At 48.1% G+C, this 26769-nt stretch overlaps 1 protein-coding gene across 2 annotated transcripts in view; it reads right to left on the reverse strand.

The window, feature by feature from the left end:
* The window catches only part of LOC140467989 (adhesion G protein-coupled receptor E3-like), a 150683-nt gene extending 132481 nt beyond the window's left edge, over positions 1–18202 (reverse strand). Inside the window, exons 1-3 of one of the 2 annotated variants that reach the window (XM_072564113.1) lie at positions 18135–18202; positions 16105–16222; positions 2490–2552 (exon numbers count right to left, since the gene is read on the reverse strand). In XM_072564113.1, the coding sequence (XP_072420214.1) occupies positions 2490–2552; positions 16105–16168 (127 nt within the window). In that variant the 5' untranslated portion in view covers positions 16169–16222; positions 18135–18202. Of the gene's footprint in view, positions 1–2489; positions 2553–16104; positions 16223–18073 lie in introns of both variants that reach the window. The other variant, XM_072564112.1, reaches the window with a different exon arrangement.
* Positions 18203–26769: the final 8567 nt, after the last annotated feature.

Here is a 26769-nt window from a genome sequence, read left to right on the forward strand (position 1 = left end):
CCCGAACTACTGTCTGAGTGAAAAACATTACCTCACATCACCCTTACTTCTTTTACCCATCACTTTACTTCAATGCCGTCTTGTTAGAGTCACAGAGATATACAGCAGAGTAACAAACTTTTCAGTCCAACTCATCCTTGCTGTCCGGATATCCTAATCTAATCTAGTCCCATTTGCCAGCACTTGGCCCGTATCCCTCTAAACCCTTCCCAATCATTTATCCATCCAGATGCCTTTTAAATGCTGTAATTGTACCAGCCGTCTCTGGCAGCTCATTCCATACACGTACCACCCTCTGTTTGAAAAACTTGCCCCTTAAATTTTTCCCCTCTCATCCTAAACCTCTGCCCTCTAGTTCTGGACTCCCTGACCCCAGGGAAAAGACCTTGTCTACTCACCCTAACAACGCCCCTCATGATTTTATAAACCTCTACAAGGTCACCCCTCAGCCTCCGACGCTCCAGGGAAAACAGCCCCAGCCTCTTCAGTCTCTCCCTATAGCTCAAACCCTGGCAACGTCCTTGTCAATGTTTCCGCACCCTTTTAAGTTTCACAGTACAGTGGCTCAGTGGTTAGCGTTGCTGCCTCACAGCGTCAGGGACTCAGGTTCGATACCTGCTTTGGGCGACTGTCTGTGTGGAGTTTGCACATTCTCCCCGTGTCTGCGTGGGTTTCCTCCCACAGTCCAGCAGGTTGGGTGGATTGGCTGTGCTAAATTGAACATTGTGGTAGGTGCATTAGTCAGGGGTAAATATAGGGAAATATAGGGACCCTCTTTGGAGGGTCTGTGTGGACTTGTTGGGCTGAAGGGCCTGTTTCCACACTGTAGCAAATATAATATAATCTAATATCCTTCCATTGCAGGGGGGCTGGGGGAAGACCAGAATTGCACACAATATTCTTTCTTCTTTTCGGGCAGGAACAACGTTTCCTTATTTACTCTGTCGTGCCCCAGCTTATGATTTTGAAAACCTCTTTTAGATTTCCCTCAGCCTTCCTCTCTCCAAGGAGAGCAGTCCCAGCCATTTCAATCTATCCTCATCACTGAAATTCCTCATCCCCGGAATCATTCCTGTCAATGCATTCTCTCTCCAAAGTGTTCACACCCTTCCTGTAGTGTGGCGCACACAAATGTACTCAATACTCCAGGGGAGTTCGAACAAGTACAGCTCAGGAACAGACCCCTTGGGCCTACCGTATCTGGGCTAACCACGATACTGTTCCAAACTAATCCCATCTGCCTGTCTCTCTGCTCTCTGCCTGTTCATGTATCTGCCTGAATGCTGCTTGCAATTGCTGTTGTTTCTACTTCTCCCAGCTGCCCCATGGCATCACTTTTTAGGAACCTCCCACTCTCTGTCAAAATAAAATTCCCTCGCACGCCATCTTTCAACTTGCCCCCCCCCCCACCTTAAACTCACGCTGCCTGGTATTTGGTGTTTCCACCCTGTCCACGCCTCTCCCCATTTAATAGACTAGGTCGGCCCTCAGCCTCCGACACTCCAGTGAAAAGAACAAAGGGCAAAGAAAATTTACAGCCCAGGAACAGGCCCTTCGGCCCTCCAAGCCTGTGCCGATCCAAATCACGTATCTGAACCTGTCGCCAAATTCCTAAGCATCTGTATCACTCTGCTCCCCACCCACTCATGCATCTGTCCAGATGCACCTTAAATGAATCAAGTTTGTTCAAACTCTCCGTACAGCTAACATATTCCAATCATCTCTTTGCTCTTGTAATCCATTCCCCAAGTTTAAAACTATACAACACTAAGTTAGAGTCCCACGGGTGTAGTTGGAAGCACTAGCTTTCGGAGCGCTGCTCCTAAGACAGAGGTAGAACACAGCCACCACCCTGGTGCAAGACTGGCTCCTCTACATCATGGCGACCATCTATTCTCTGATCAAGGCAAGACAAATTGGACCAGTGTGGATCATTTACCAGGTTCTCTGTGTCTTTTCTCGGAGGTTGGGGGTAGCTGTTAGAGGCTTCAGGAGGGGAAAGTTCAGGGTGGGATCTGAAAGATCAGAGTTTTGAAGGAAATGTCATGACAGAGACGTTAGAACCAGCACGGTCCTCCATCTCTCACATCTCAGATCCCAAGGCCCTCGTCTCCATTTCCGTTCCAGCTCTCCAACACCTCGGCGTGCCAATGTGGAATGAGAGAACAATCATGCGGCCAACCCCACAGATAGGCCTGGACGCCATCCAACTCTCCCATCCCTCGTCAAAACTGCAAGGGGGCAGGTTTGGCTGACATTTCCGACAAGTTAACTTGCCGATGGACTCCAACCCAACTGTGCCCATCAGCACACCATTCCAGCTCCCCGGGGTTACGAGATGTAAACCTGTCGCCCTGTCACGTTTACCCACCTCTCTCCTCACCGCCATCTTCCAGCCTTTTCTGGAGATGTCCTGCATTCTGCTTTTGCGTTCACTGGCAGAGCCGACTAAACATGAGCAATGCATTTCTGAAAAGGTTGGGACTTACGTGCACATGTGTATTCCTGCTTGAAGTATGAGGAAGGATCACAGACACAGCAGCAGAGCAACACTGAAGGAGAGAAAAACAGTACTTGATGATTGAATGGATCTTCAAGCTCATATCAACTCAAAACCCAAAATAAATTGATCTTCTGTTGCATGGAATTGAACGATTAAGACATAACAATCAGCTCAAGCAGTTACTGGAAAGGGAAGTACAAAGGCATCACATTTGTTATGAGAATGCTTTCCTTTTGTTATTAAGTTAGACGTGATCGGCATCAAATGCAAACCTAATCAGTGAATAATGTGCCAATTGTGGGAGTGATTACATATTGGATGCAGCTCAGTGGTTAGCACTGTTGCCTCACAGCGCCAGGGACCCAGGTTCGATTCCACCCTCTGGTGACTGCCTGTGTGGAGTTTGAACATTCTCCCCATGTCTGTGTGGGTTTCCTCTGGTTTCCTCCCACAATCCTAAGGTGTGCAGGTCAGGTGGGTTGGCCATGCCCGCAGAGCTTTCAGGCTAAGTGGGTTAGCCTTGGAAAATGTAGGGATATGGCTCTGGGTGGGATGATTTTCAGAGGGTCAGTGTGGACTTGATGGGTCAAATGGCCTCTTTCCATGCCATGGGGATTCCCTGATATTGGCCTGTTCTCGGTGATTGTAATGACAGTACAGCTGTCAGCTTGCACCTTCATTGCTCAGTGAAACATTTTTTGCGGTTTTTGAGGTCCGCTTGTACACCGTTCAATGTCATGATGTGGAAGAGCTGCTGTTCAATTGGAGTGCACTAAGTTAAAAACCACACAACTACAGGTTACAGTCAGGTAGCTACTTTTCATAGAACATAGAACATTCCAGCGCAGTACAGGCCCTTCGGCCCTCGATGTTGCATCGTCCTGTGGAACCAATCTGAAGCCCATCTATCCTACACCATTCCATTCTCATCCATATGTCTATCCAGTGACCATTTAAATGCCATTAAAGTTGGCGAGTCTATTCCTGTTGTAAGCAGAGCGTTCTATGCCCCTACTACTCTCTGAGTAAGGAAACTGCCTCTGACATCTGTCCTATATCTATCACCCCTCAGTTTAAAGCCATGTCCCCTCATACTAGACATCGCCATCCAAGGAAAAAGGCTCTCCCAGTCCACCCTATCTAACCCTCTGATTATCTTATATGTTTCAATTAAGTCACCTCTTAACCCTCTGCTCTCCAAAGAAAACAGCCTCAAGGCCCTCAGCCTTTCCTCATCAGACCTTCCCTCCATACCAGGCAACATCCTCGTAAATCTCCTCTGAACCCTTTCCAAAGCTTCCACATCCTTCCTATAATGCGGTGACCAGAACTGTATGCAATATTCCAAGTGCAGCTGCACCAGAGTTTTGTACAGCTGCAGCATGACTTCCTGGCTACAAAACTCAATCCCTCTACCAATAAAAGATAACACACCGTATGCCTTCTTAACAACCCTATCAACCTGGGTGGCAACTTTCAGGGATCTATGTACATGGACACTGAGCTCTCTCTGCTCACCTACACTGCCAAGAATCTTACCATGAGCCCAGTCCCCTGCATTCCTGTTGCTCCTTCCAAAGTGAATCACCTCATACCTTACCACATTAAACTCCATTTGCCACCTCTCAGCCCAGCTCGGCAGCTTATCTATGTCCCTCTGTAACCTACAACATCCTTCGTCACTATCTACAACTTGACTGACCTGAGTGTCGTCCGCAAATTTACTAACCCGTCCTTCTATGCCCTCAGCCATGTCATTTACAAAAATGACAAACAGCGGTGGTCTCAAAACAGATCCTTGCGGTACCCCAGTAATAACTGAACTCCAGGATGAATATTTCCCATCAACCATCATCCTCTGATTTCTTTCAGATCAACTTCTGATCCAAACCGCCAAATCACCCTCAATCCCATATTTTGGGTAGTCGCCTATTGTGGGGAACTTTATCAAACAGCTTACCTTCTAAATTTGAGACAAATCAGGCCTCATTTGAATAATCTGTCCTGATAACATAACCCCTGAAGCCCAGGTATCATTCGTGCAAACCTATATTGACCAAGGCCAGTGTGTCCTTCCGAAGGTGTGATCCCCAGATCTGCTCACAGTATTCCAAGTGGGATCCAGCTAGGGTTTTGTCTGACTGTGTGTCCAGTCCTCTCGATAGAAAGGCCAACATTCTGTAAGGAGGAAGTGAGGACTGCAGAGGCTAGAGAGTCAGGGTCAAAAAGTGTGGCGCGGGAAAAGCACAGCACAGCAGTGGGCGGCACGGTGGCACAGTGGTTAGCATTGCTGCCTCACAGCGCCAGAGACCCGGGTTCAATTCTCCGCCTCAGGCGACTGACTGTGTGGAGTTTGCACGTTCTCCCTGTGTCTGCGTGGGTTTCCTCCGGGTGCTCCGGTTTCCTCCCACAGTCCAAAGATGTGCAGGTCAGGTGAATTGGCCATGCTAAATTGCCCATAGTGTTAGGTAAGGGGTAGATGCAGATGTAGGGGTATGGGTGGGTAACGCTTCGGCGGGGCGGTGTGGACTTGTTGGGCCGAAGGGCCTGTTTCCACACTGTAAGTAATCTAATCTAATCTAATTCCTGATGGGGGGGGCGGTTTATGCCCGAAACAGCAACTCTCCTGCTCCTCGGATGCTGCCTGACTGGCTGGACTTTTCCAGCATTTTCACTCAGCGTTCCATGAACCTTCTTGATTATTTTCTGTACCTGTTTGTCGCATTTTAAAGATCAGTGAATCAGAACCTATCAGTGTCTTTAACATCCGCTGTGCTTAACCATGTGGAAAGTACACTGATCTATTTTATTTTGTGTGTTCAAAATAGATAACCTCACATTTGCTTCCATTGAACTCTATGTACCACAGTTCTGCTTACTGGTCTGTTTGTTATTTTATGCAATCATCTACACTATCTATAATACCACTTATCATTGTATGATAGGCAAATTTGGAAATATGACTTGCACATGGAACTGGGACCTGAATGAGGAAGGTACAATATCTCTGTATGTGATGTAAATAGTTAATAAATGCTCATCAATCTGCATAAGTATGGTGTCCAGTCACAGAATCATACAGCACAGAAACAAATCCTTCAATCTAACTCACCCATGTTGATCAGACTTCCCAAACTGGTTAAAGAATTACATTCAGTTCTGCTCGCCACATTACAGGAAGGATGTGAAGGCTTTGAAGAGGGTGCAGGAAAGGTTTACCAGGATGCTGCCTGGATTAGAGGGTATGAGCTATTAGGAAAAGGATAGAAAAACTCAAGTTGTTTGCTCTGAAGCAGCAGAGGCTGAGGGGAGACTTGATAGAATACTGCAACATCATAAGATGCTTATGCAGGGTTGATGGTCAGAATCTTTTTCTCAGAGTTGAAATGTCTAATATAAGGAGCATGTGTTTAAGGTGAGGGGGCAAGTTCAAAGGAGATGTGAGGGGCAGGTTTTTTACACAGGGAGTGGTAGGAGGCTGGAATGTCCTGCCGGGATGGTGGTGGGGACAGTGAAGACAGGGTGTTTAAGGGGCTTTTAGATGAGTATGTGAATATGCAAGGAAGGGAGGGATATGGACCCAGGGCAGTCAGAAGGGATTAGTTTAACGTAGCATCATGTTCGGCACAACATGATGGGTTGAAGGGCCTGTTCCTGTGCCATACTGTTCTGTATCTATGACCAAGTCCATATCTAAACTAGTCCTGTTTGTCAGCATTTGGCCCACATCCCTCGAAACCTTTTCCACTCTGATTAGCTGTCCAAATGTCTTTTTCCTGTTGTAACCTAATGTGATGTCAGTCCAGTTCATGGGCTCAATGCATTTCAGTCTGATTCTTCCTTGGCAGCAGGATTCACTGGGTACCGTTTGGGAATGGGGGAGGAGGGGGATCTCAGTTGAAGCCCATTGGCGTTTCCAAATTCTAACTCCAGCGGCCACGCGCTGTCTCGACACAGGTTCGAGATCAAACCGTGAGCCCATGCTAAGGCCGCCATTATCCTTGAACACTTCTTGTATTTCGGTGTCAGGATGGAGCCGACAGAGGGGGAAGGTTATCGAGCAGCTTAAGGAATTTGCAAACCCTCTCCACGTGCAGACCCCATCCTTTCGCACATCTTGGAGCCACTATTCCTGCGCCCTGTGGATTTTGTGGAAAACCGCATTTGTTAAATGCAGTGGACAGTGAAGACGGTTATCAAAGATTACAACAGGATCTTGATCGATTAGGTCAATGGGCTGAGGAGTGGCAGGTCGAATTTAATTTGGATAAGTGTGAGGTGATGCATTTTGGATTTAAAAACTCTGTGAACAAAGTAAGGGTGCTCTGAGTAAACAATATGTCCATAGAGTGAGTCATGAGGGTAGGGAATGCACTGAGGTAGATGCAGGTTCAGTTGAGGTATTCAACAGGGGACAGCATGGTTACCGGGATGGGGGGGGAGTCAAAACTAAAGGGCATAGGTTTAAGGGGAGAGGGGAGAGATTTCAAAGGGAGCTGAGGGGCAACTTTTTCACACAGAGGATGCTGTGTGTATGGGATGAGCTGCCAGAGGAAGTGGTGGAGGCTGGTACAATTACAGCATGTAAAAGGTATCTGGATGGGTACATGAATAGGAAGGGTTAAGATTAGATTAGATTACTTACAGTGTGGAAACAGGCCCTTCGGCCCAACAAGTCCACACCGACCCGCCGAAGCGCAACCCACCCATACCCCTACATCTACCCCTTACCTAACACTACGGGCAATTTAGCATGGCCAATTCACCTGACCTGCACATCTTTGGACTGTGGGAGGAAACCAGAGCACCCGGAGGAAACCCACGCAGACACGGGGAGAACGTGCAAACTCCACACAGTCAGTCGCCTGAGGCGGGAATTGAATCCAGGTCTCTGGAGCTGTGAGGTAGCAGTGCTAACCACTGTGCCACCGTGCTGCCCCTCAAGAGGTTAAGAGGAATATGGGCTAAATGCTGGCAAATGGGATTGGATTAGTTTAGGATTTCTGGTCAGCATGGACAAGTTGGACCGAAGGGTTTCTTTCCGCACTGTACATCTCTATGACTCTAGGACTCTATTTGGACAGAAGTGGTGTGCTAGGCAACATCACTCGTGTGAAGAGGTGGTATGTGCTGAATGTCCTCTTGGCTGTAACAATTCTACGATCATGTGAGGTCGCCTGAGTAACTCGCTTACTCTTTTGCAAAAGAATGTTCCGGCTTTTTTTTTTGGAGTTCTGCTAGAGAGGATGGGATGAGAGCCTGGGTATTACTGGCTCACCCAACAGAGCTGCACTCCCCCAGCATTGCGAAGACTCATCAAACTAAGGTAGGTGCCCCACAAGCAACATGCTGTCTCAGAGGAGAGAGACGCATCACTAAGTGAGCCAGGGTGAAGCACAACAAAATAGGAACAGGAGTCAGTCATCCAAGAGCTTACGGCTGTTGAACCAGTCAATAAGAACATGGCTGACCTACAAATAACATTCCATAATCTCATCGAATTCTTGGGCATTCTGGTTTAAGAGTCCAGACAGCTCAGCTATGAAAATGCTCAATATCAGAGCACCCTCCTGAGAACAGAATTCCAACGATTCATAGTCCTCTGAGTAAAGGAATCTTGACTCATCTCTGTCCAAAGTGCCTGACCCTTTATCCTGAGACCGCGTTACATCATTCTTGACAATCTAATCCAGAAGATGTAGCCTCTCAGCATCACAGTCATCAAACCCTCTTGACATCTTCAGTCAGATTGCCTCTCATGTTTCTGAAGGCTTTTCTATTCAGTCTCACATCTCATCAATCTACCAGTCTCAGGGCCATCTAGTATTCAGCTGAGGAGAAATGTCTTCACCCAGAGAGTGGCGGGGGGGGGCAGTGGAATTCTGTGCCCCGGGAAGTAATGGAAGCCAAAGCATTGAATATTTTCAAGAAGATGTCATACAGAATCACTACCGTGTGAAAGCAGGCCAGTGAGTCCACACTGACCATTTGGAGAGCATCCCACCAGACCCATGCCCCCACCATGGCTAACCCACCTAGCCTGCACATCCCTGAAACCATGGGTAATTTCTCATGGCCAATTCCACCGAATCTGCACACCTTGGATTGTGGGGAAAAAAACAGAGCATCCGGAGGAAACCCATACAGACAAAGGGAGAACGTCGAACCTCCACACAGACAGTTGCCTGAGGGGGGAACTGAACCTGGGTCACCAGATGCTGTGAGGCAGCAGTGCTAACCACTGAGCCAGCAGGCCTGTCCTAGCACTGCAGCAATTCCACAATTCAATAGTCCTCCTTAGGGTTAAAACGGGAAGAGGAGACTGAGTTGGATGATCAGCTGTGATCATATTGAATGGTGGGGCAGGCCCAAGGCCTACCCCTGTCCTATTTCCTCATTGCTATGGCCCTGGAGTCACATATCGGCCAGACTGAGTAAAACCATTAATGAACGTAATCATGTCTTTGTTAATGATTCTGGACAGCGTTTATATTGTCACCATTTAGCTAGTATTTACATCCAGATGGTTCCATCTGCCCTGGTGGGATTCTAACTATTTCCCAGCCACATTAGCCTGAGCTTCAGGTGTGCTCGCCCAGTGCGATGACCACTACCTCCGCCAGCACCTCCAGACACGTGAATCCTTCAGGCCCAGGGCTCGGGAGGAACACTGGAGAGATGACAGGGCAGTGTAAAGCAGGGAATGACGAGGATATTTACAAGCTGCAGAGTGACTGATAGGCCGGGGAAATGGGCAGAAACACGGTCAGTGGAGCTCAATGTGGGAAAGAGCAAAGGAATTCACTTTGGGAGGATGACCACAAAAAGCTAAGGCACTTGTTGGTGGTACAGTGGCTCAGTGATTAGCACTGCTGCCTCACAGCGTTAGGAACATGGGTTCGATTCCACACTCGGGTGACTGTCTGTGTGGAGTTTGTACATTCTCCCCGTGTCTGTGTGGGTTTCCTCCCACAGTCCAAAGATGTGCAGGGTGGAGTGGCTATAGTGTTCAGGGATGTGCAGGCTGACTGGGTTAGCCTTGGGCAGTGCAGGGCTATAGGTTAAGGGGATGGGTCTGGGTAGGAGCGACATGTTGGGCCGAATGTTTTCACCCTGGAGGGAATCTGTGGATATTACCAACATGTTGATGGGGAAAGAGATCTCAGAGATGGTGGATTAGTGGTAATTTCTCTGGATTAGCCATCCAGAGGTGAATGCTGTGGGAACATGGATTCATTCTCCCATCAAGCGTGGTGGAGCTAAATTTGATAGTTTGGCAATGACAAATTGTTGTCATCAAAACCCATCTCATCCTCCTCTACGGTCAAAGGAAGGTCCATCAGTGGGACTGGGGCTCCCAGTATAGTTCTCAGGGTGGGGGTCTGCTGCCAGTGGGATACAGGGTCAGGCCAGTGGGAAAGGGGCAGCTGTGCTGGTGGTGGGTCAGGAAGGGGGCACTCCATCTGATATCTCTCCCTGTCATTGGTCTTCCATAGCCAATCCAGCCCCATGCCACATAGGGAATCAACAAGTCACTCAGCTCAAAGGCTGTTCAGAGCCAGGAATAAATGGTGACATTTGCAAGGATGTATTCCCATCGCATAATCAAACAAGCATCAAAGAGAAGGTCGCACGGAAAGCTAATAAGGTTGTAAATGCAGGTGGATTTAGAAACAGAACTTTAAAAAGGTCATGCTAGACCTTCATGTATCATTCATTGAAGCTCAGCTCCAGAAATGGGGTCAAATTCCGAGGCCAACACTTCAGATCCTCAACACAGCATTGTGCGACTCTGCACTTTTCCAGGCCCACACTGATCCTCAGCTCACACAGTTCCCACACCCGAATTTCCAACAGAAAGCTCTCTCTGTCCAGCTGAGGTGTTCTCTCCTCTGGTTCGGATCATTCCTCCTTCTCCAAGTTCTCTCGCTACTCTCATCAGCTTCACAAAAACCAGGGATATAAGGACAGTGCCCACAATCTCCCAGCAACCTCTTCTGTACTGCCAGAACAATGGCCGCCTGGGAGAAGCCAACATACAGGACGGAATGTAAAACCCCAGGGATACAGTTAGTCACCCTGTTCAGGAAGCAGGAAAGGTTATGGAAAACATGCACACCAGTTTTCCCAGGATTGTATCAGGAAGTTTGGAAAATAACCCCGATGGGCCAGAAGGGCTAATATTATGTTCAAACCCAATGCAGCAGTACCAACTCTGTGGGAGAATCATACATTAATAATCACAAATCCATGCTCTCTTCACGGCCCTGAATCAGCCCGAAGTTAATCCCAATGTTCCACACCCACTATATAACACTGCATTCATCCCCACTCATCACACTGGGCACTTCTCTCCCCATAGCCCTGTATCAATCCACAAACTAATCCCACTGCCCCACTCTCTCCCCATAGCCCTGCATCAATCCACAAACTAATCCCACTGCCCCACTCTCTCCCCATAGCCCTGCATCAATCCACAAACTAATCCCACTGCCCGACTCTCTCCCCATAGCCCTGAATCAATCCCCAAACTAATCCAACTGCCCCACTCTCTCCCCATAGCCCTGTATCAATCCCCAAACTAATCCAATGGCCCCACTCACTCCCCATAGCCGTGTATCAATACCCAAACTAATCCCAATGCCCCATTCTCTCCCCATAGCCCTGCATCAATCCCCAAACTGATCCAACTGACCCACTCTCTGCCCATAGCCCTGTATCAATCCCCAAACTAATCCCACTGTCCCACTCTCTCCCCATATCCCTGTATCAATCCCCAAACTAATCCCACTGCCCCACCACCTCCCATATCCCTGTGTCAATCCCCAAACTAATCCCACTGCCCCACCACCTCCCATAGCCCTGTATCAATCCCCAAACTAATCACACTGCCCCACTCTCTCCCATTGCCCTGTATCAACCCCCAATCTAATCCCACTGCCTCACTTTCTCCGATAGCCCTGTATCAATCACCAAACTAATCTCATTGCCCCACTCTCTCCCTATAGCCCTGTATCAATCCCCAAAATAATCCCACTGACCCTCTCTCTCCCATAGCCCTGTATCAATCCCAAAACTAATCCCACTTCCCCACTCTCTCCCCATAGCCCTGTATCAATCCCCAAACTATTCCCACTGCCCCACTCTCTCCACGTAGCCCTGGAGCAATCCCCAAACTATTCCCACTGCCCCACTCTCTCCCTATAGCCCTGTATCAATCCCCAAACTAATCCCACTGCCTCACCTTCTCCCATAGCCCTGTATCAATCACCAAACTAATCCCACTGCCCCTCTCTCTCCAATAGCCCTGTATCAATCCCCAAACTAATCCCACTGCCACACTCTCTCCCTATAGCCCTGTATCAATCCCCAAACTATTCCCACTGCCCCACTCTCTCCCTATAGCCCTGTATCAATCCCCAAACTTATCCCACTGCCCCACTCTCTCCCCATTGCTCTGTATCAATCCCCAAACTAATCCAACTGCCCCACTCTCTCCCCATAGCCCTGTATCATCCCCAAACTAATCCCACTTCCCGACTGTCTCTCCCATAGCCCTGTATCAATCCCCAAACTAATCCCACTTCCCCACTCTCTCTTCCATAGCCCTGTATCAATCCCCAAACTAATCCCACTGCCCCACTCTCTCCCCGTTGCCCTGCATCAATCCCCAAACTAATCCCACTGCCCCACCATCTCCCATAGCCCTGTATCAATCCCCAAACTAATCCCACTGCCCCTCTCTCCCCATAGCCCTGTATCAATCCCCAAACTAATCCCACTGCCCCACTCTCTCCCATAGCCCTGTATCAATCCCCAAACTAATCCCACTGCCCCTCTCTCCCCATAGCCCTGTATCAATCCCCAAACTAATCCCACTGCCCCACTCTCTCCCATAGCCCTGTATCAATCCCCAAACTAATCCCACTGCCCCTCTCTCCCCATAGCCCTGTATCAACCCCCAATCTAATCCCACTGCCCACTCTCTCCCCATAGCCCTGTATCAATCCCCAAACTAATCCCACTGCCCTACTCTCTCCCGTAGCTCTGTATCCATCCCCAAACTCATCCCACTGCCACACTCACTCCCCATAGGCCTGTGTCAGTCCCCAAACTAATCCCACTGCCCCACTCTCTCCCCACAGCCCTGTATCAATCACCAAACTAATCCCACTACCCCACTCTCTCCCATAGCCCTGGAGCAATCCCGAAACTAATCCCACTGCCTCACCTTCTCCCATAGCCCTGTATCAATCCCAAACTAATCCCACTACCCCACTCTCTCCCATAGCCCTGTATCAATCCCCAAACTAATCCCACTGCCCCTCTCTCTCCCATAGCTCTGTATCAATCCCCAAACTAATCCCACTGGGCTACTCTCTCCAATAGCCCTGTATCAATCCCCAAACTAATCCCACTGCCCCACTCTCTCCCCATAGCCCTGTATCAATCCCCAAACTAATCCCACTGCCCCACTCTCTCCCATAGCCCTGTATCAATCCCCAAACTAATCCCACTGCCCCTCTCTCTCCCATAGCTCTGTATCAATCCCCAAACTAATCCCACTGCCCCTCTCTCTCCCATAGCCCTGTATCAATCCCCAAACTATTCCCACTGCCCCACTCTCACCCCATAGCCCTGTATCAACCCCCAAACTAATCCCACTGCCCCACTCTCTCCCCATAGCTCTGTATCAATCCCCAAACTAATCCCACTGCCCCACTCTCTCCCATAGCCCTGTATCAATCCCCAAACTAATCCCACTGCCCCACTCTCTCCCCATAGCCCTGTATCAATCCCCAAACTAATCCCACTGCCTCACTCTCTGCCTATAGTCCTGTATCAATCCCAAACTAATCCCACTGCCCCAATGTCTCCCCATAGCCCTGTATCAGTCCCCAAACTAATCTCACTGCCCCACTCTTGCCCCAAAGCCCTGTATCAATCCCCAAACTAATCCCACTGCCCCACTCTCTCCCTATAGCCCTGTATCAATCCCCAAACTAATCCGACTACCCCACTCTCTCCCTATAGCCCTGTATCAATCCCCAAACTAACCCCACTTCCCTCTCTATCCCATAGCCCTTTATCAATCCCCAAACTAATCCCACTGTCCCATTCTCTCCCCATAGCCCTGTATCAATCCCCAAACTAATCCCACTGCCCCACTCTCTCCCATAGCCCTGTATCAATCCCAAACCAATCCCACTGCCCCACTCTCTCCCATAGCCCTGTATCAATCCCCAAACTAATCCCACTGCCCCTCTCTCTCAAATAGCCCTGTATCAATCCCCAAACTAATCCCACTGCCCCTCTCTCTCCAATAGCCCTGTATCAATCCCCAAACTAATCCCACTGCCCCACTCTCTCCCATAGCCCTGTATCAATCCCCAAACTAATCCCACTGCCCCTCTCTCTCCAATAGCCCTGTATCAATCCCCAAACTAATCCCACTGCCCCTCTCTCTCCAATAGCCCTGTATCAATCCCAAACCAATCCCACTGGCCCACTCTCTCCCATAGCCCTGTATCAATCCCAAACCAATCCCACTGCCCCACTCTCTCCCCATAGCCCTGTATCAATCCCCAAACTAATCCCACTGCCCCACTCTCTCCCCATAGCCCTGTATCAATCCACAAACCAATCCCACTGCCCCACTCTCTCCCATAGCCCTGTATCAATCCCCAAACTAATCCCACTGCCCCTCTCTCTCCAATAGCCCTGTATCAATCCCCAAACTAATCCCACTGCCCCACTCTCTCCCATAGCCCTGTATCAATCCCAAACCAATCCCACTGCCCCACTCTCTCCCCATAGCCCTGTATCAATCCCCAAACTAATCCCACTGCCCCACTCTCTCCCCATAGCCCTGTATCAATCCCCAAACTAATCCCACTGCCCCACTCTCTCCCCATAGCCCTGTATCAATCCCCAAACTAATCCCACTGCCCCACTCTCTCCCTATAGCCCTGTATCAATCTCTAAACTAATCCCACTGCCCCACTCTCTCCCCATAGCCCTGTATCAATCCCCAAACTAATCCCACTGCCCCACTCTCTCCAATAGCCCTGTATCAATCCCCAAACTCATCCCACTGCCCCACTCTCTCCCTATAGCCCTGTATCAATCTCTAAACTAATCCCACTGCCCCACTCTCTCCAATAGCCCTGTATCAATCCCCAAACTAATCCCACTGCCCCACTCTCTCCAATAGCCCTGTATCAATCCCCAAACTAATCCCACTGCCCGACTCTCTCCCTATAGCCCTGTATCAATCCCCAAACTAATCCCACTGCCCCACTCTCTCCAATAGCCCTGTATCAATCCCCAAACTAATCCCACTGCCCCACTCTCTCCCTATAGCCCTGTATCAATCCCCAAACTAATCCCACTGCCCCACTCTCTCCAATAGCCCTGTATCAATCCCCAAACTAATCCCACTGCCCCACTCTCTCCAATAGCCCTGTATCAATCCCCAAACTAATCCCACTGCCCCACTCTCTCCCTATAGCCCTGTATCAATCTCTAAACTAATCCCACTGCCCCACTCTCTCCAATAGCCCTGTATCAATCCCCAAACTAATCCCACTGCCCCACTCTCTCCAATAGCCCTGTATCAATCCCCAAACTAATCCGACTACCCCACTCTCTCCCCATAGCCCTGTATCAATCCCCAAACTAATCCCACTGCCCCACTCTCTGCCTATAGCCCTGTATCAATCCCCAAACTAGTGCCTCCGCACAAACTCTTCCTCCATGGCCAAATATGAATCCTGAGCTAATCCCAGTGTCCTCTCTTTCTCCGCAGCAAGGATAGAAATTCCGAAACTTAACCCATTGCTTCTCTCTCTTCCAACAGCTCGATACTAATCCCACTGCCCACATCATCCATCCTGCACAGGCAGGAGGCCGGAAGAACACAGCAAGCCAGGCAGCATCAGAAGGTGGAGAGGTCAGCATTTCAGCTGTATACCCTTCTTCAGGACTGTACATTATCCATACCCCTGCATCAATCCGATCCTTATCCCACTTCATCTATCTCTTCCCACAGCTCTGTTTACCAGTCCCAATATTTGCCACTTTTCTTCAGTTGTCTCTTTATCAGTGACTCACTCTTTCCACAGCCCCTGTATCAATTCCAAATTCACCCACTGTCCCATTTTGTGCAGAACCCTGTATTTCTCCGGTACTAATCCCACTGCTGTCTCTGCAACCCTACACAATCCCAAACTCATCCATCTGGCGATATTGGAATGTGAACAGAGACAAAAATGTAGAGAAATGCAAAACAAGATCCCAACCCACTGCTTGCGTTTTATTTCACTCACACATCAAAGTAAGATTGGTGCCTCTGTGTAAAATTATTTCACCGCGCTCTGGTTCAGACTCCTGGTGTAGACTTTACATTGAGAGACCTCCTGCAGGTTGCATTTCTCTGTTCGTCCGCGATGAAATAAGTCAACATCTCGTGATCTCCCCTAGCCCTTCCTCAATTCCATGCATTGTTTTCCAACCCTCGTGAAACCAAGTTATGCACAACTCCAGAGATTCGATGTTCTCGTCCAAACAGGCAATCTTGCAACAAAGCCAACAAGACTCACCCAGTATGAGGACACAATATTTCCACTTCATGGCTGCATCCAGGACACACCACTGTGAATCCATTGATAGTCTCCTCACTAGACGTGTCACTCAACGTTTCTCCCAGTCCGAAGGCAACTGAGGGAGAAATGAGATTATATGAACAGAGATCTCTGTGTTAGATCAGATTCTAATCAAGTTGGGATGGAGCTGGTGGTTATTTCCATGTTAGTCTTGATTGCAGCATGACAACAAAGACAGCTCTCTGCTACTGAATTGGGTTTGGAGGAGTTTTCTTGCACATGCTCAGTTTAGCTGGTCTTCGCCCTCCCAGGCAAAGGGTGTCACATGTGCGTTGGTGACTGGGTGGGATACCCGTGTGACCGAATAGAGGTTTATAAAATCATGAGGGGCATGGATGGGGTAAATAGACAACGTCGTTTCCCTGTGGTGGGGGAGTCCAGAACTAGAGGGCGTAGGTTTAGGGTGAGAGGGGAAAGATTCAAAAAGGACCTGAGGGACAACATTTTCACATAGTGGGTGGTACGTGTATGGAAGGAGCTGCCAGAGGAAGTGGTGGAGGCTGGTACAATTACAGCATTCAGAAGGCATCTGGATGAGTGTATGAACAGGAAGGGTGTGAAGGGATACGGGCCAAGTCCTAGTAAATGGGACTAGATTAGGTTCGGATATCTGGTTGTCATGGGTGATTAGGACCAAAGGCCCTGTTTCTGTGCTGTACATCTCTATGACTATGACCCTAAACGGTCCACCCCTTATCCTTAGACTGTCACCCCCTGGTTCTGGACTCCCCCGTCATCAGGAACATCCTTCCTGTGTTTACACTGTCTCATCCTGTTAGAATGTTATACGTTTCTATGAGATTCCTCCTCATTCTTATAAACTCCAGAGAATATAGTCCTAACCGATCCAGTCTCTCTTCATACGTCAATCCTGCCATCCCAGGGAACTTCTGGGAGTCCTTTGTTCCCCTCCCTCCGTAACCAGAGCACCCTTCCTCAGATACAGGGACCAAAACTGCACACACTGCTCTGGGTGTGGTCTCAATGAGGTCCTGTACAATTGCATGAAGATATCTAATATGACGCACAATCGAGGCATCATAAAAAGTGAAGCCATCGGCTCACCAGGAACCATCTTGCCGATAAAGAATGTCTTGCCCGATCTGCAGAAGGCCGAACTGCACACAGCCTGGAGTCTAACTCAGGCTTGGTCAATGTGCTGAAGACATTAATAGACACTCTGATAACTTGACAACTGCAGCTAACTGCGTGAAAAAGGAACCCCTCAGATCCCTTTGAAACCTTCCCCCGCTCACCTCAAACATACAAGGCTACAAACCAACTTCAAATGGAAAAGTCAATCATTCGGATCTTAACATACCGTGACTGAAGACAGGGTTCAGCCAATTTCCACTCGGATGATGAACAGCAATGACTAATCCGGAAACAAGGAAATAAAGTCAGGATTAAAATTGCTGCCTTTTGTAGGTGACTGACCAAAACAGCCCAGCCTCAAACATCAAGAACCCCAAGTGGGCCTGACAGCCTTGATGTTGGCCAGGGAGTGTGTCAGCTTCCAAACCTAGGTCTTGCTCAATTCACCGGATTCTCCTTCAACAAGAAGGGAACCTGTCCAGATCATCTTTCCTGCTTTGCCAGGAATTGGCCAAACCTGCCACACGGAATACCCAAACCTATCACCTGCCATGTTTTCTGCACCCCAACATTGGGGTTTCAAAATGGCCGATCCCATCCCTTCCCCGGTTTTGGCAGGTTCTTTTGGTTTTTGCTGGGGGAAGCCAATGGCTTTGGGCACAGCCGACCTTTGTGGCTGGGATGAACTTCGATTGGGTGTCAAATCAATCATCTATTTTTCACACACACTGCTGGGCAGCTCGGGCAAACATCAACCCATCCTTAGACTGCAAAACCAAACAGAAAACTGATAGGGTTTGCCATCTTTCACCTCAATCCTTCGTTCCAACCTGGTTCAGTGTTAACTTCTTTCGGCTCTGAAGGAGGGTCACCTGATCCAAGATGTTAACTCTGTTTCTCTCTGCACTGATGCTGGCAGAGCTGCTGAGTTCCTCCAGCAATTCCTGGCTTTGATGCCGTTGGATGTGCGAATGTTTTCTAAGGGCTGCAGAAATGCAAATTCTTCTCTTTGTTTGGGTCTCCATGGTGATAAGAGTGACGCGGAGGTCATGTGATTTCCCCAAATGGGAAAAGAGCTCTCTTCAGACTGAGAAGGGGACAGCCCCATACGCAGTTCTGGCAGCTATGCAAAACACGGCCTAAGCTGAATTCCATGACCTGCCCATACTCCTGTGGAATGTTTTGCATATGCAAATGTCCGATCCAGAGGGATGTCAACGTCAGGGGTTCAATTCCTGCACCAGCTGAGGTTACCATGAAGGATGCTCCTTCTCACCCTCTCCCCTCGCCTGAGGTATGGTCACCCTCGGGTTAACCCACCAGTAGCGTCCCTCACTCTCTCTCATGGGAGTGCAGGACTATGGTCCACTGGGACTATGGTCCTATTTTACAGACAGGTAATGGCAGCTGGACAGAACATGGAATCACAGGACGATGCAGCACATGGCCCGATATATGACCGTGATGTTCTTCAGTGGAGCTAATGGATCAGTCCCACTCTAATTACAATCAAAGGGTAGCGCTATCAGAATAAAAGACATGGACAGAGGGGTTTCAACCACACGTAGGCCAGACAGGGTATGAACGGCTCGAGTCATAGAGATGTACAGCATGGAAACATTCCCTTTGGTCCAACTCGTCCACACCGACCAGATATCCTAACCCAATCTAATCCCATTTGCCAGCACCTGCCCCATATCCCTCTAAACCATTCCTATTCATATACCCATCCAGATGCATTTGAAATGCTGTAAAAGACATGAGGGGCAATTTTCTTTACACAGAGGGTGGTTCACATGTGGAACGGACTTCCAGAGGAAGTGGTGGATGCTGGTACAAATCCAATGTTTAAAAGACATTTGGATAAGGACATGAACAGGAAAGGTTTGGAGGGATATGGGCCAGGAGCAGGCAGGTGGGACTAGTTTGGTTTGGGGTTATTTTTGGCATGGACTGGTTGGGCCGAAGGGTCTGTTTCCATTCTACAAGACCCTATGACCCCATAACTTCCTCTGGCAGCTCATTCCATCCATGCATCATCCTCCACAAGAAAATGTTAACCCTTAATCCCCTTTTAAATGCTCCCCCCTCCATCTTTCACCTGTGCCCTCTTGTTCTGGATTCCCCTTTCCTGGGAAACCAAACTTTATTCACCTTATCCATGCCCCTCCTGATTTTATAAATCTCTATAAGACCACCCCTCAGCCTCCGACGCTCCAGGGAAAACAGCCCCAGCCTTTATAGCCTCTCCCGGTAGCTCAAACCCTCCAATCCTGTAAACATCCTTGTGAATCTTTTCTGCAGCTGAAAATGTGTTGCTGGAAAAGCGCAGCAGGTCAGGCAGCATCCAAGGAACAGGAGAATCAATGTTTCGGGCATGAGCCCTTCTTCAGGCTCATGCCCGAAACGTCGATTCTCCTGCTCCTTGGATGCTGCCTGACCTGCTGTGCTTTTCCAGCAACACATTTTCAGCTCTGATCTCCAGCATCTGCAGTCCTCACTTTTTCCTAGAATCTTTTCTGCACCCTTTTAAGTTTCACAACATCCTTCCTCTAGCAGGGAGACTAGAATTGCATTCAATATTCCAAAAGTGGCCCAACCAATGTCTTGTACAGCCTCAGCATGACCTCCCAACCCCTGTACTCAATGCTCTGACCAATAAAGGAAAGCATACCAAACGTCCTCTTCACTATCCTATCTACCTGCAACTCCACTTTCAAGGAGCTATGAACCTGCACTCTAAGGTCTCTTTGTTCAGCAACATGTCCTCAGGGTCCGACCATTAAATGTATATCTTGCCCTGATTTGCCTTTCCAAAATGCAGCACCTCACATTTATCTAAATTAAACTCTATCTGCCTCTCCTCGGCCAATCGGCCCGTCTGATCAAGGTCCCGTTGCTCTCTGAGAGAACCTTCGTCCCTGTTCACTGCACCACCAAAGGTGAGTTTCATCTCCTCAAGGACATTACTGAACTAGATGGGTTTTTAGGACAATTTAAAGTTTCATAGTTGCCTCACTAGAGTTATTTATTTTATTTATTCATAAATTTGATATTTGGTCTTTCTTAAATAACATCAGTTTTCCAATTCTCATTGTCCTGGATGGGACCAGAATCACATTTTTGAATCATCCATTCAGGCATTAAGATTCCTGGTCTTGTGACATAAACAGACTACGAGTCTATACTGTATGAACTCGTGTCCAGCTATGTTGCATGAATTTTACAATGCTAAGTTCCAGTTCTTGTCACACACACACACACACTCTCCCTCTCCCTCTCTATCTGATATAAACCATACATTTTGGTTCACACACAGAGTGATGGACCAATAAGAGTGAGAAATGAATATTCTGGTTATCCCAGACCTCCGTGTTGATGCACGTCAGACAAGATGGACCAATACTGCCTTTTTCACCAGGTTTGCTGATTTTCCCTTTTGGGATAACATTCCTCGTGTTTGTTCCAGGGAAGAAGTGAGAGAGAAAGACACTGTGTGAGAGAGAGAGAGAGAGTGAGAATGTGAGTGTGAGAGGGAAAGAGAATGTGAGAGAGAAAGAGTGAGACTTAGAGAGACAGAGACAGTGTGAACATCGAGAGAAAGCGAAAGAGAGACTGCGTGACAGTCAGAGAGAGACAGACAGATTGTGTGAGAGTCAAAGAAAGACTGCATGAGAGTCAGAGAGACAGAGAATTTATGAAAGTCAGACTGAGAGAAAAAAAAGAGAGAATTTGTGAGAGTCAGAGACAGAGAAAGAGGGTGTGTGAGAGTCAGAGTGGGAGAAAGAGAGAGAGACTGTGTGAGAGTCAGAGATAGAGAGAGAGACTGCATGAGAGTCACAGACAGTCAGAGAGAGAGAGAGAGAGACGGTGTGAGAGTCAGAGACAGAGAAAGAGGGTGTGTGAGAGTCAGAGATAGAGAGAGAGACTATGAGAGTCAGAGAGAGAGAGACTGCATGAGAGTGACAGTCAGAGAGAGAGAGAGAGAGAGAGACGGTGTGAGAGTCAGAGACAGAGAGAAAAAGGGACTGTATGAGAATCAGAGACTGTGTGAGGGTCACAGAGAGAGAGAGAGAGAGAGACTATGAGAGTCAGAGAGAGAGAGAGACTGCATGAGAGTCATGAGAGTGAGATGGAGAGACACTGTGTGACAGAGGTGAGAGCAATGCAGTAAAGAAATGGAGTGTATTTCAGTATTCTGCATAAGCCAGGATGTGTGTGCATTTGTCAACCCATTAGATTAAACGCACTGAACAAAACAGTAATACTGGGTGTGAACAGACAGGTCACACTGGAGCATAGTTCTGAGGTACAAGTCAGATCAGCCCGTACCATTGACAAGTTTTGCTGTTTATTCCTTCACAATATGGCTGTGTGAGTTGGCAGCTTAAAGGGCCTCCCCGTCAGACAGTGACCGTGCAGCCTGATGAACAGATTACACCTGCAGATCCTGATCAAACAGACTGTACTCATGAGGCATGGGGTGGCTGAGATGCTTGAGGCCTGGAAACAGGCTGTGGTACATGAAGCCTGCTGCAGGCTAGACACATGCGGCCTACTCCTCCAGGCTGCGCAGACAGCCCTCCCCAAACAGATTATTTCTTGAGACTCCTTGTGAGCAAGAATGTGCAAATTCTGATGCTGATCCTATCACTCTCTTGGGTGGAAGTTGTGGAGATGTTGTTTCACAGCCACAGGAACCAGAGGCCTTGCTGATCCTTCCAGTGAACTGTATCTTAGTAACCATCAGTCAGCAGGTCAGTGTTGAAATATGTCCGGCACATCATTGTGGAGGGGTGTTTGCACACGAGACAAAGCAGAGATGAAAGAGAACAGTGCTTTTATTAGTGAAGGTGTCACACAGGACATTTGATCTGAGGATCACAGAGTCATAGAAATGTACAGCACACAAACAGACCCTTCAGTCCAACTCGTCTATGCTGACCAGATATACTAACCCAGTCTAGACCCATTTGCCGGCACCTGGCCCACATCCCCCTAAACCCTTCCTGTTCAAACACCAATTCTTTATGATTCATTCACAGGATATGGGGCGTCATTTGCTGAAATCATTATTGAGTTATTGATCCTATTTATTGGAATTTCAGAGTCTTGTCACTCTAAGACAACGGTGCCCATTGTGGTTCCTGCTCTCTCACGGTACTCTACCCTCACAACTCCCCCATCCCCATCTCTAAGTTCTCACCGAGGAGGTAAATGATTCTTATCAAACCAGGAACTGAGGTCACAGTGACGCAAAGTTCAGAAAACATCGCCTTCCAATAAACACCAACATCACATTGGTCTTCCAAAGGGCTAGCACAGACACAGCAGGCAGAATGGCTCCTTCTTCGATGCTGTAACCATTCCCTGACTGCATTCTCGTTGAATGATACGATGGACCCAGACTGGGGACGAGGTTTCAAATGGGGAAGCGATGGCTCGGTGGGATTATCACAAATTAATCTGGAAACTCAAGTAACGTTCTGGTTTCCAATCCTGCCATGGTAGATGGTGGCCAAGCAAGAAGCTGGGAGAACACAGCAAGCCAGAGTACCTCCTGATGCAGCCTGAGCACCTCCTGCTTGTCTACCTCGGAGTCCATCATCTGCAGGCTCTTTTGTCGCGATGGTAGATGGTGGAATTTGAATTCATTAACAATCTGGAATTAAGAATCTAATGACGATTATGAATTCATGGTCATTTTTTGTAAACACCCAGCTGGTTCACTGATGTCCTTGAGGGAAGGAAACTGTCATCCTTCCCTGCTCTGGCCTACAGGATGTTCCATAATGTGAATTTACCTCATGGTGCTTAAACTATGTCCCTCGTTGTATTTAATAGAACATAGAACATAGAAAAATACAGCGCAGTACAGGCCCTTCGGCCCTCGATGTTGCGCCGACCGAAGCCTACCTAACCTACACTAGCCCAATAACCTCCATATGCTTGTCCAATGCCCGCTTAAATGACCATAAAGAGGGAGAGTCCACCACTGCTACTGGCAGGGCATTCCATGAACTCACAACCCGCTGAGTAAAGAATCTACCCCTAACATCTGTCCTATACCTACCACCCCATAATTTAAAGCTGTGTCCCCTCGTAATAGCTGACTCCATACGCGGAAAAAGGTTCTCACTGTCAACCCTATCTAAACCCCTAATCATCTTGTACACCTCTATCAAATCTCCCCTAAACCTTCTTTTCTCCAATGAGAAAAGCCCCAAGTGCCTCAGCCTTTCCTCATACGATCTCCCTACCATACCAGGCAACATCCTGGTAAACCTCCTCTGCACCCGTTCCAGTGCCTCCACATCCTTCCTATAGTATGGCGACCAAAACTGTACACAATACTCCAGATAAGGCCGCACCAGAGTCTTATACAACTGCAGCATGACCTCAGGACTCCGGAACTCAATTCCTCTACCAATAAAGCCCAGTATGCCATATGCCTTCTTTAGTCCTACAAGGGGAACTGCCTCTCAGTATCTGCCTTCCTCTCAAGACCTTACATGTCCCAATAACATCATCTCTCATTCTTCTCAGCTCCAATGGGGACCCAGGCCAGTTAGGAGTTAACCACATTGCTGTGTGACTGGAGTCACACATAGGCCAGGCCAGGCATTGAGCAAGTGAGAGAGTGAATGGGTGTGAGAGTGAGAGAGAGTGAAAATGTGTCAGAGTGAGAGTGTGTGAGAATGAGAGAGAGAGGAAATATGTGAGGGTGAGCTACAGTGCATGTGAGTGGGGGAGAGAGAGAATGTGTGAGATGGTGCGTAACAGTGAGAGACAAAATGAGAGAGAAAACGTCTGTTAGAATGAGATAGAATGTGTGAGAGTGAGAACGAGAAAATATTAGTGTGAGAGATTGCATGAATCAGTTTGTGTGAGAGAGTGAATGTGTTGGAGAGAGGGAGAATGTGTAATATAGTATGGGTGAGTGAGAGAGAATGAATGCGTGTGAGAAGGAGAGAAAGTGAGAGAGTGTATGTGTGTGTGTGAGGGGGAGAGAAAGTGAGAGTGTATGTGTGTGTGAGAGGGAGAAAAAGTGAGAGAGTGTATGTGTGTGTGAGGGGGAGAGAAAGTGAGAGTGTATATGTGTGTGAGGGGGAGAGAAAGTGAGAGAGTGTATATGTGTGTGTGAGTGGGAGAGAAAGTGAGAGAGTGTACGTGTGATAGAGGGAGAGAAAGTGAGAGAGTGTATATGTGTGAGAGAGGGAGAGAAAGTGAGAGAGTGTATATGTGAGAGAGAGGGAGCAAAAGTGAGAGAGTGTATGTGTGTGTGAGAGGGAGAGAAAGTGAGAGAGTGTATGTGTGTGTGAGAGGGAGAGAAAGTGTGAGAGTGTATGTGTGTGAGAGAGGGAGAGAAAGTGAGAGAGTGTATGTGTGTGTGAGAGAGGGAGAGAAAGTGAGAGAGTGTATGTGTGTGTGAGAGAGGGAGAGAAAGTGAGAGAGTGTATGTGTGTGAGAGAGGGAAAGAAAGTGAGAGAGTGTATATGTGAGAGAGGGAGAGAAAGTGAGAGAGTGTATGTGTGTGTGAGAGAGGGAGAGAAAGTGAGAGAGTGTATGTGTGTGTGAGAGGGAGAGAAAGTGAGAGAGTGTATGTGTGTGAGAGAGGGAGAGAAAGTGAGAGAGTGTATGTGTGAGAGAGAGGGAGCAAAAGTGAGAGAGTGTATGTATGTGTGAGAGAGGGAGAGAAAGTGAGAGAGTGTATGTGTGAGAGAGGGAGAGAAAGTGAGAGAGTGTATGTGTGTGTGAGAGGGAGAGAAAGTGAGAGAGTGTATGTGTGTGTGAGAGGGAGAGAAAGTGAGAGAGTGTATGCGTGTGAGAGAGGGAGAGAAAGTGAGAGAGTGTATGTGTGTGAGAGAGGGAGAGAAAGTGAGAGAGTGTATGTGTGTGAGAGAGGGAGAGAAAGTGAGAGAGTGTATGTGTGTGAGAGAGGGAGAGAAAGTGAGAGAGTGTATGTGTGTGTGAGAGAGGGAGAGAAAGTGAGAGAGTGTATGTGTGTGATAGAGGGAGAGAAAGTGTGAGAGTGTATGTGTGTGAGAGGGAGAGAAAGTGAGAGAGTGTATGTGTGAGAGAGAGGGAGAGAAAGTGAGAGAGTATATGTGTGTGAGAGAGGGAAAGAAAGTGAGAGAGTGTATGTGTGTGTGAGTGGCAGAGAAAGTGAGAGAGTGTATGTATGTGTGAGAGGGAGAGAAAGTGAGGGAGTGTATGTGTGTGAGAGAGGGAGAGAAAGTGAGAGAGTGTATGTGTGTGAGAGAGGGAGAGAAAGTGAGAGAGTGTATGTGTGTGTGAGAGAGGGAGAGAAAGTGAGAGAGTGTATGTGTGTGAGAGAGAGGGAGAGAAAGTGAGAGAGTGTATATGTGTGTGAGAGAGGGAGAGAAAGTGAGAGAGTGTATGTGTGTGTGAGAGGGAGAGAAAGTGAGAGAGTGTATGTGTGTGAGAGAGGGAGAGAAAGTGAGAGAGTGTATATGTGTGTGAGAGAGGGAGAGAAAGTGAGAGAGTGTATATGTGTGAGAGAGGGAGAGAAAGTGAGAGAGTGTATGTGTGTGTGAGAGAGGGAGAGAAAGTGAGAGAGTGCATGTGTGATAGAGGGAGAGAAAGTGTGAGAGTGTATATGTGTGTGAGAGAGGGAGAGAAAGTGAGAGAGTGTATGTGTGTGTGAGAGAGGGAGAGAAAGTGAGAGAGTGTATGTGTGTGAGAGAGGGAGATAAAGTGAGAGAGTGTATATGTGTGTGAGAGAGGGAGAGAAAGTGAGAGAGTGTATGTGTGTGAGAGAGGGAGAGAAAGTGTGAGAGTGTATAAGTGTGTGAGAGAGGGAGAGAAAGTGAGAGAGTGTATGTGTGTGTGAGAGAGGGAGAGAAAGTGAGAGAGTGTATATGTGTGTGAGTGGGAGAGAAAGTGAGAGAGTGTATGTATGTGTGAGAGGGAGAGAAAGTGAGGGAGTGTATGTGTGTCAGAGAGGGAGAGAAAGTGAGAGAGTTTATGTATGTGTGAGAGGGAGAGAAAGTGAGGGAGTGTATGTGTGTGAGAGAGGGAGAGAAAGTGAGAGAGTGTATGTGTGTGTGAGAGAGGGAGAGAAAGTGAGAGAGTGTATGTATGTGAGAGAGGGAGAGAAAGTGAGAGAGTGTATGTGTGTGAGAGGGAGAGAAAGTGAGAGAGTGTATATGTGTGAGAGGGGGAGAGAAAGTGAGAGAGTGTATGTGTGTGTGAGAGGGAGAGAAAGTGAGAGAGTGTATGTGTGTGTGAGAGTGGGAGAGAAAGTGAGAGAGTGTATGTGTGTGTGAGAGAGGGAGAGAAAGTGAGAGAGTGTATGTGTGTGAGAGGGAGAGAAAGTGAGAGAGTGTATATGTGTGAGAGGGGGAGAGAAAGTGAGAGAGTGTATGTGTGTGTGAGTGGGAGAGAAAGTGAGAGAGTGTATGTGTGTGAGAGAGGGAGAGAAAGTGAGAGAGTGTATGTGTGAGAGAGGGAGAGAAAGTGAGAGAGTGTATGTGTGTGTGAGAG

This window comes from Chiloscyllium punctatum, chromosome 46, assembly GCF_047496795.1.
Source record: "Chiloscyllium punctatum isolate Juve2018m chromosome 46, sChiPun1.3, whole genome shotgun sequence".
Taxonomy (NCBI): Eukaryota; Metazoa; Chordata; class Chondrichthyes; order Orectolobiformes; family Hemiscylliidae; genus Chiloscyllium; species Chiloscyllium punctatum.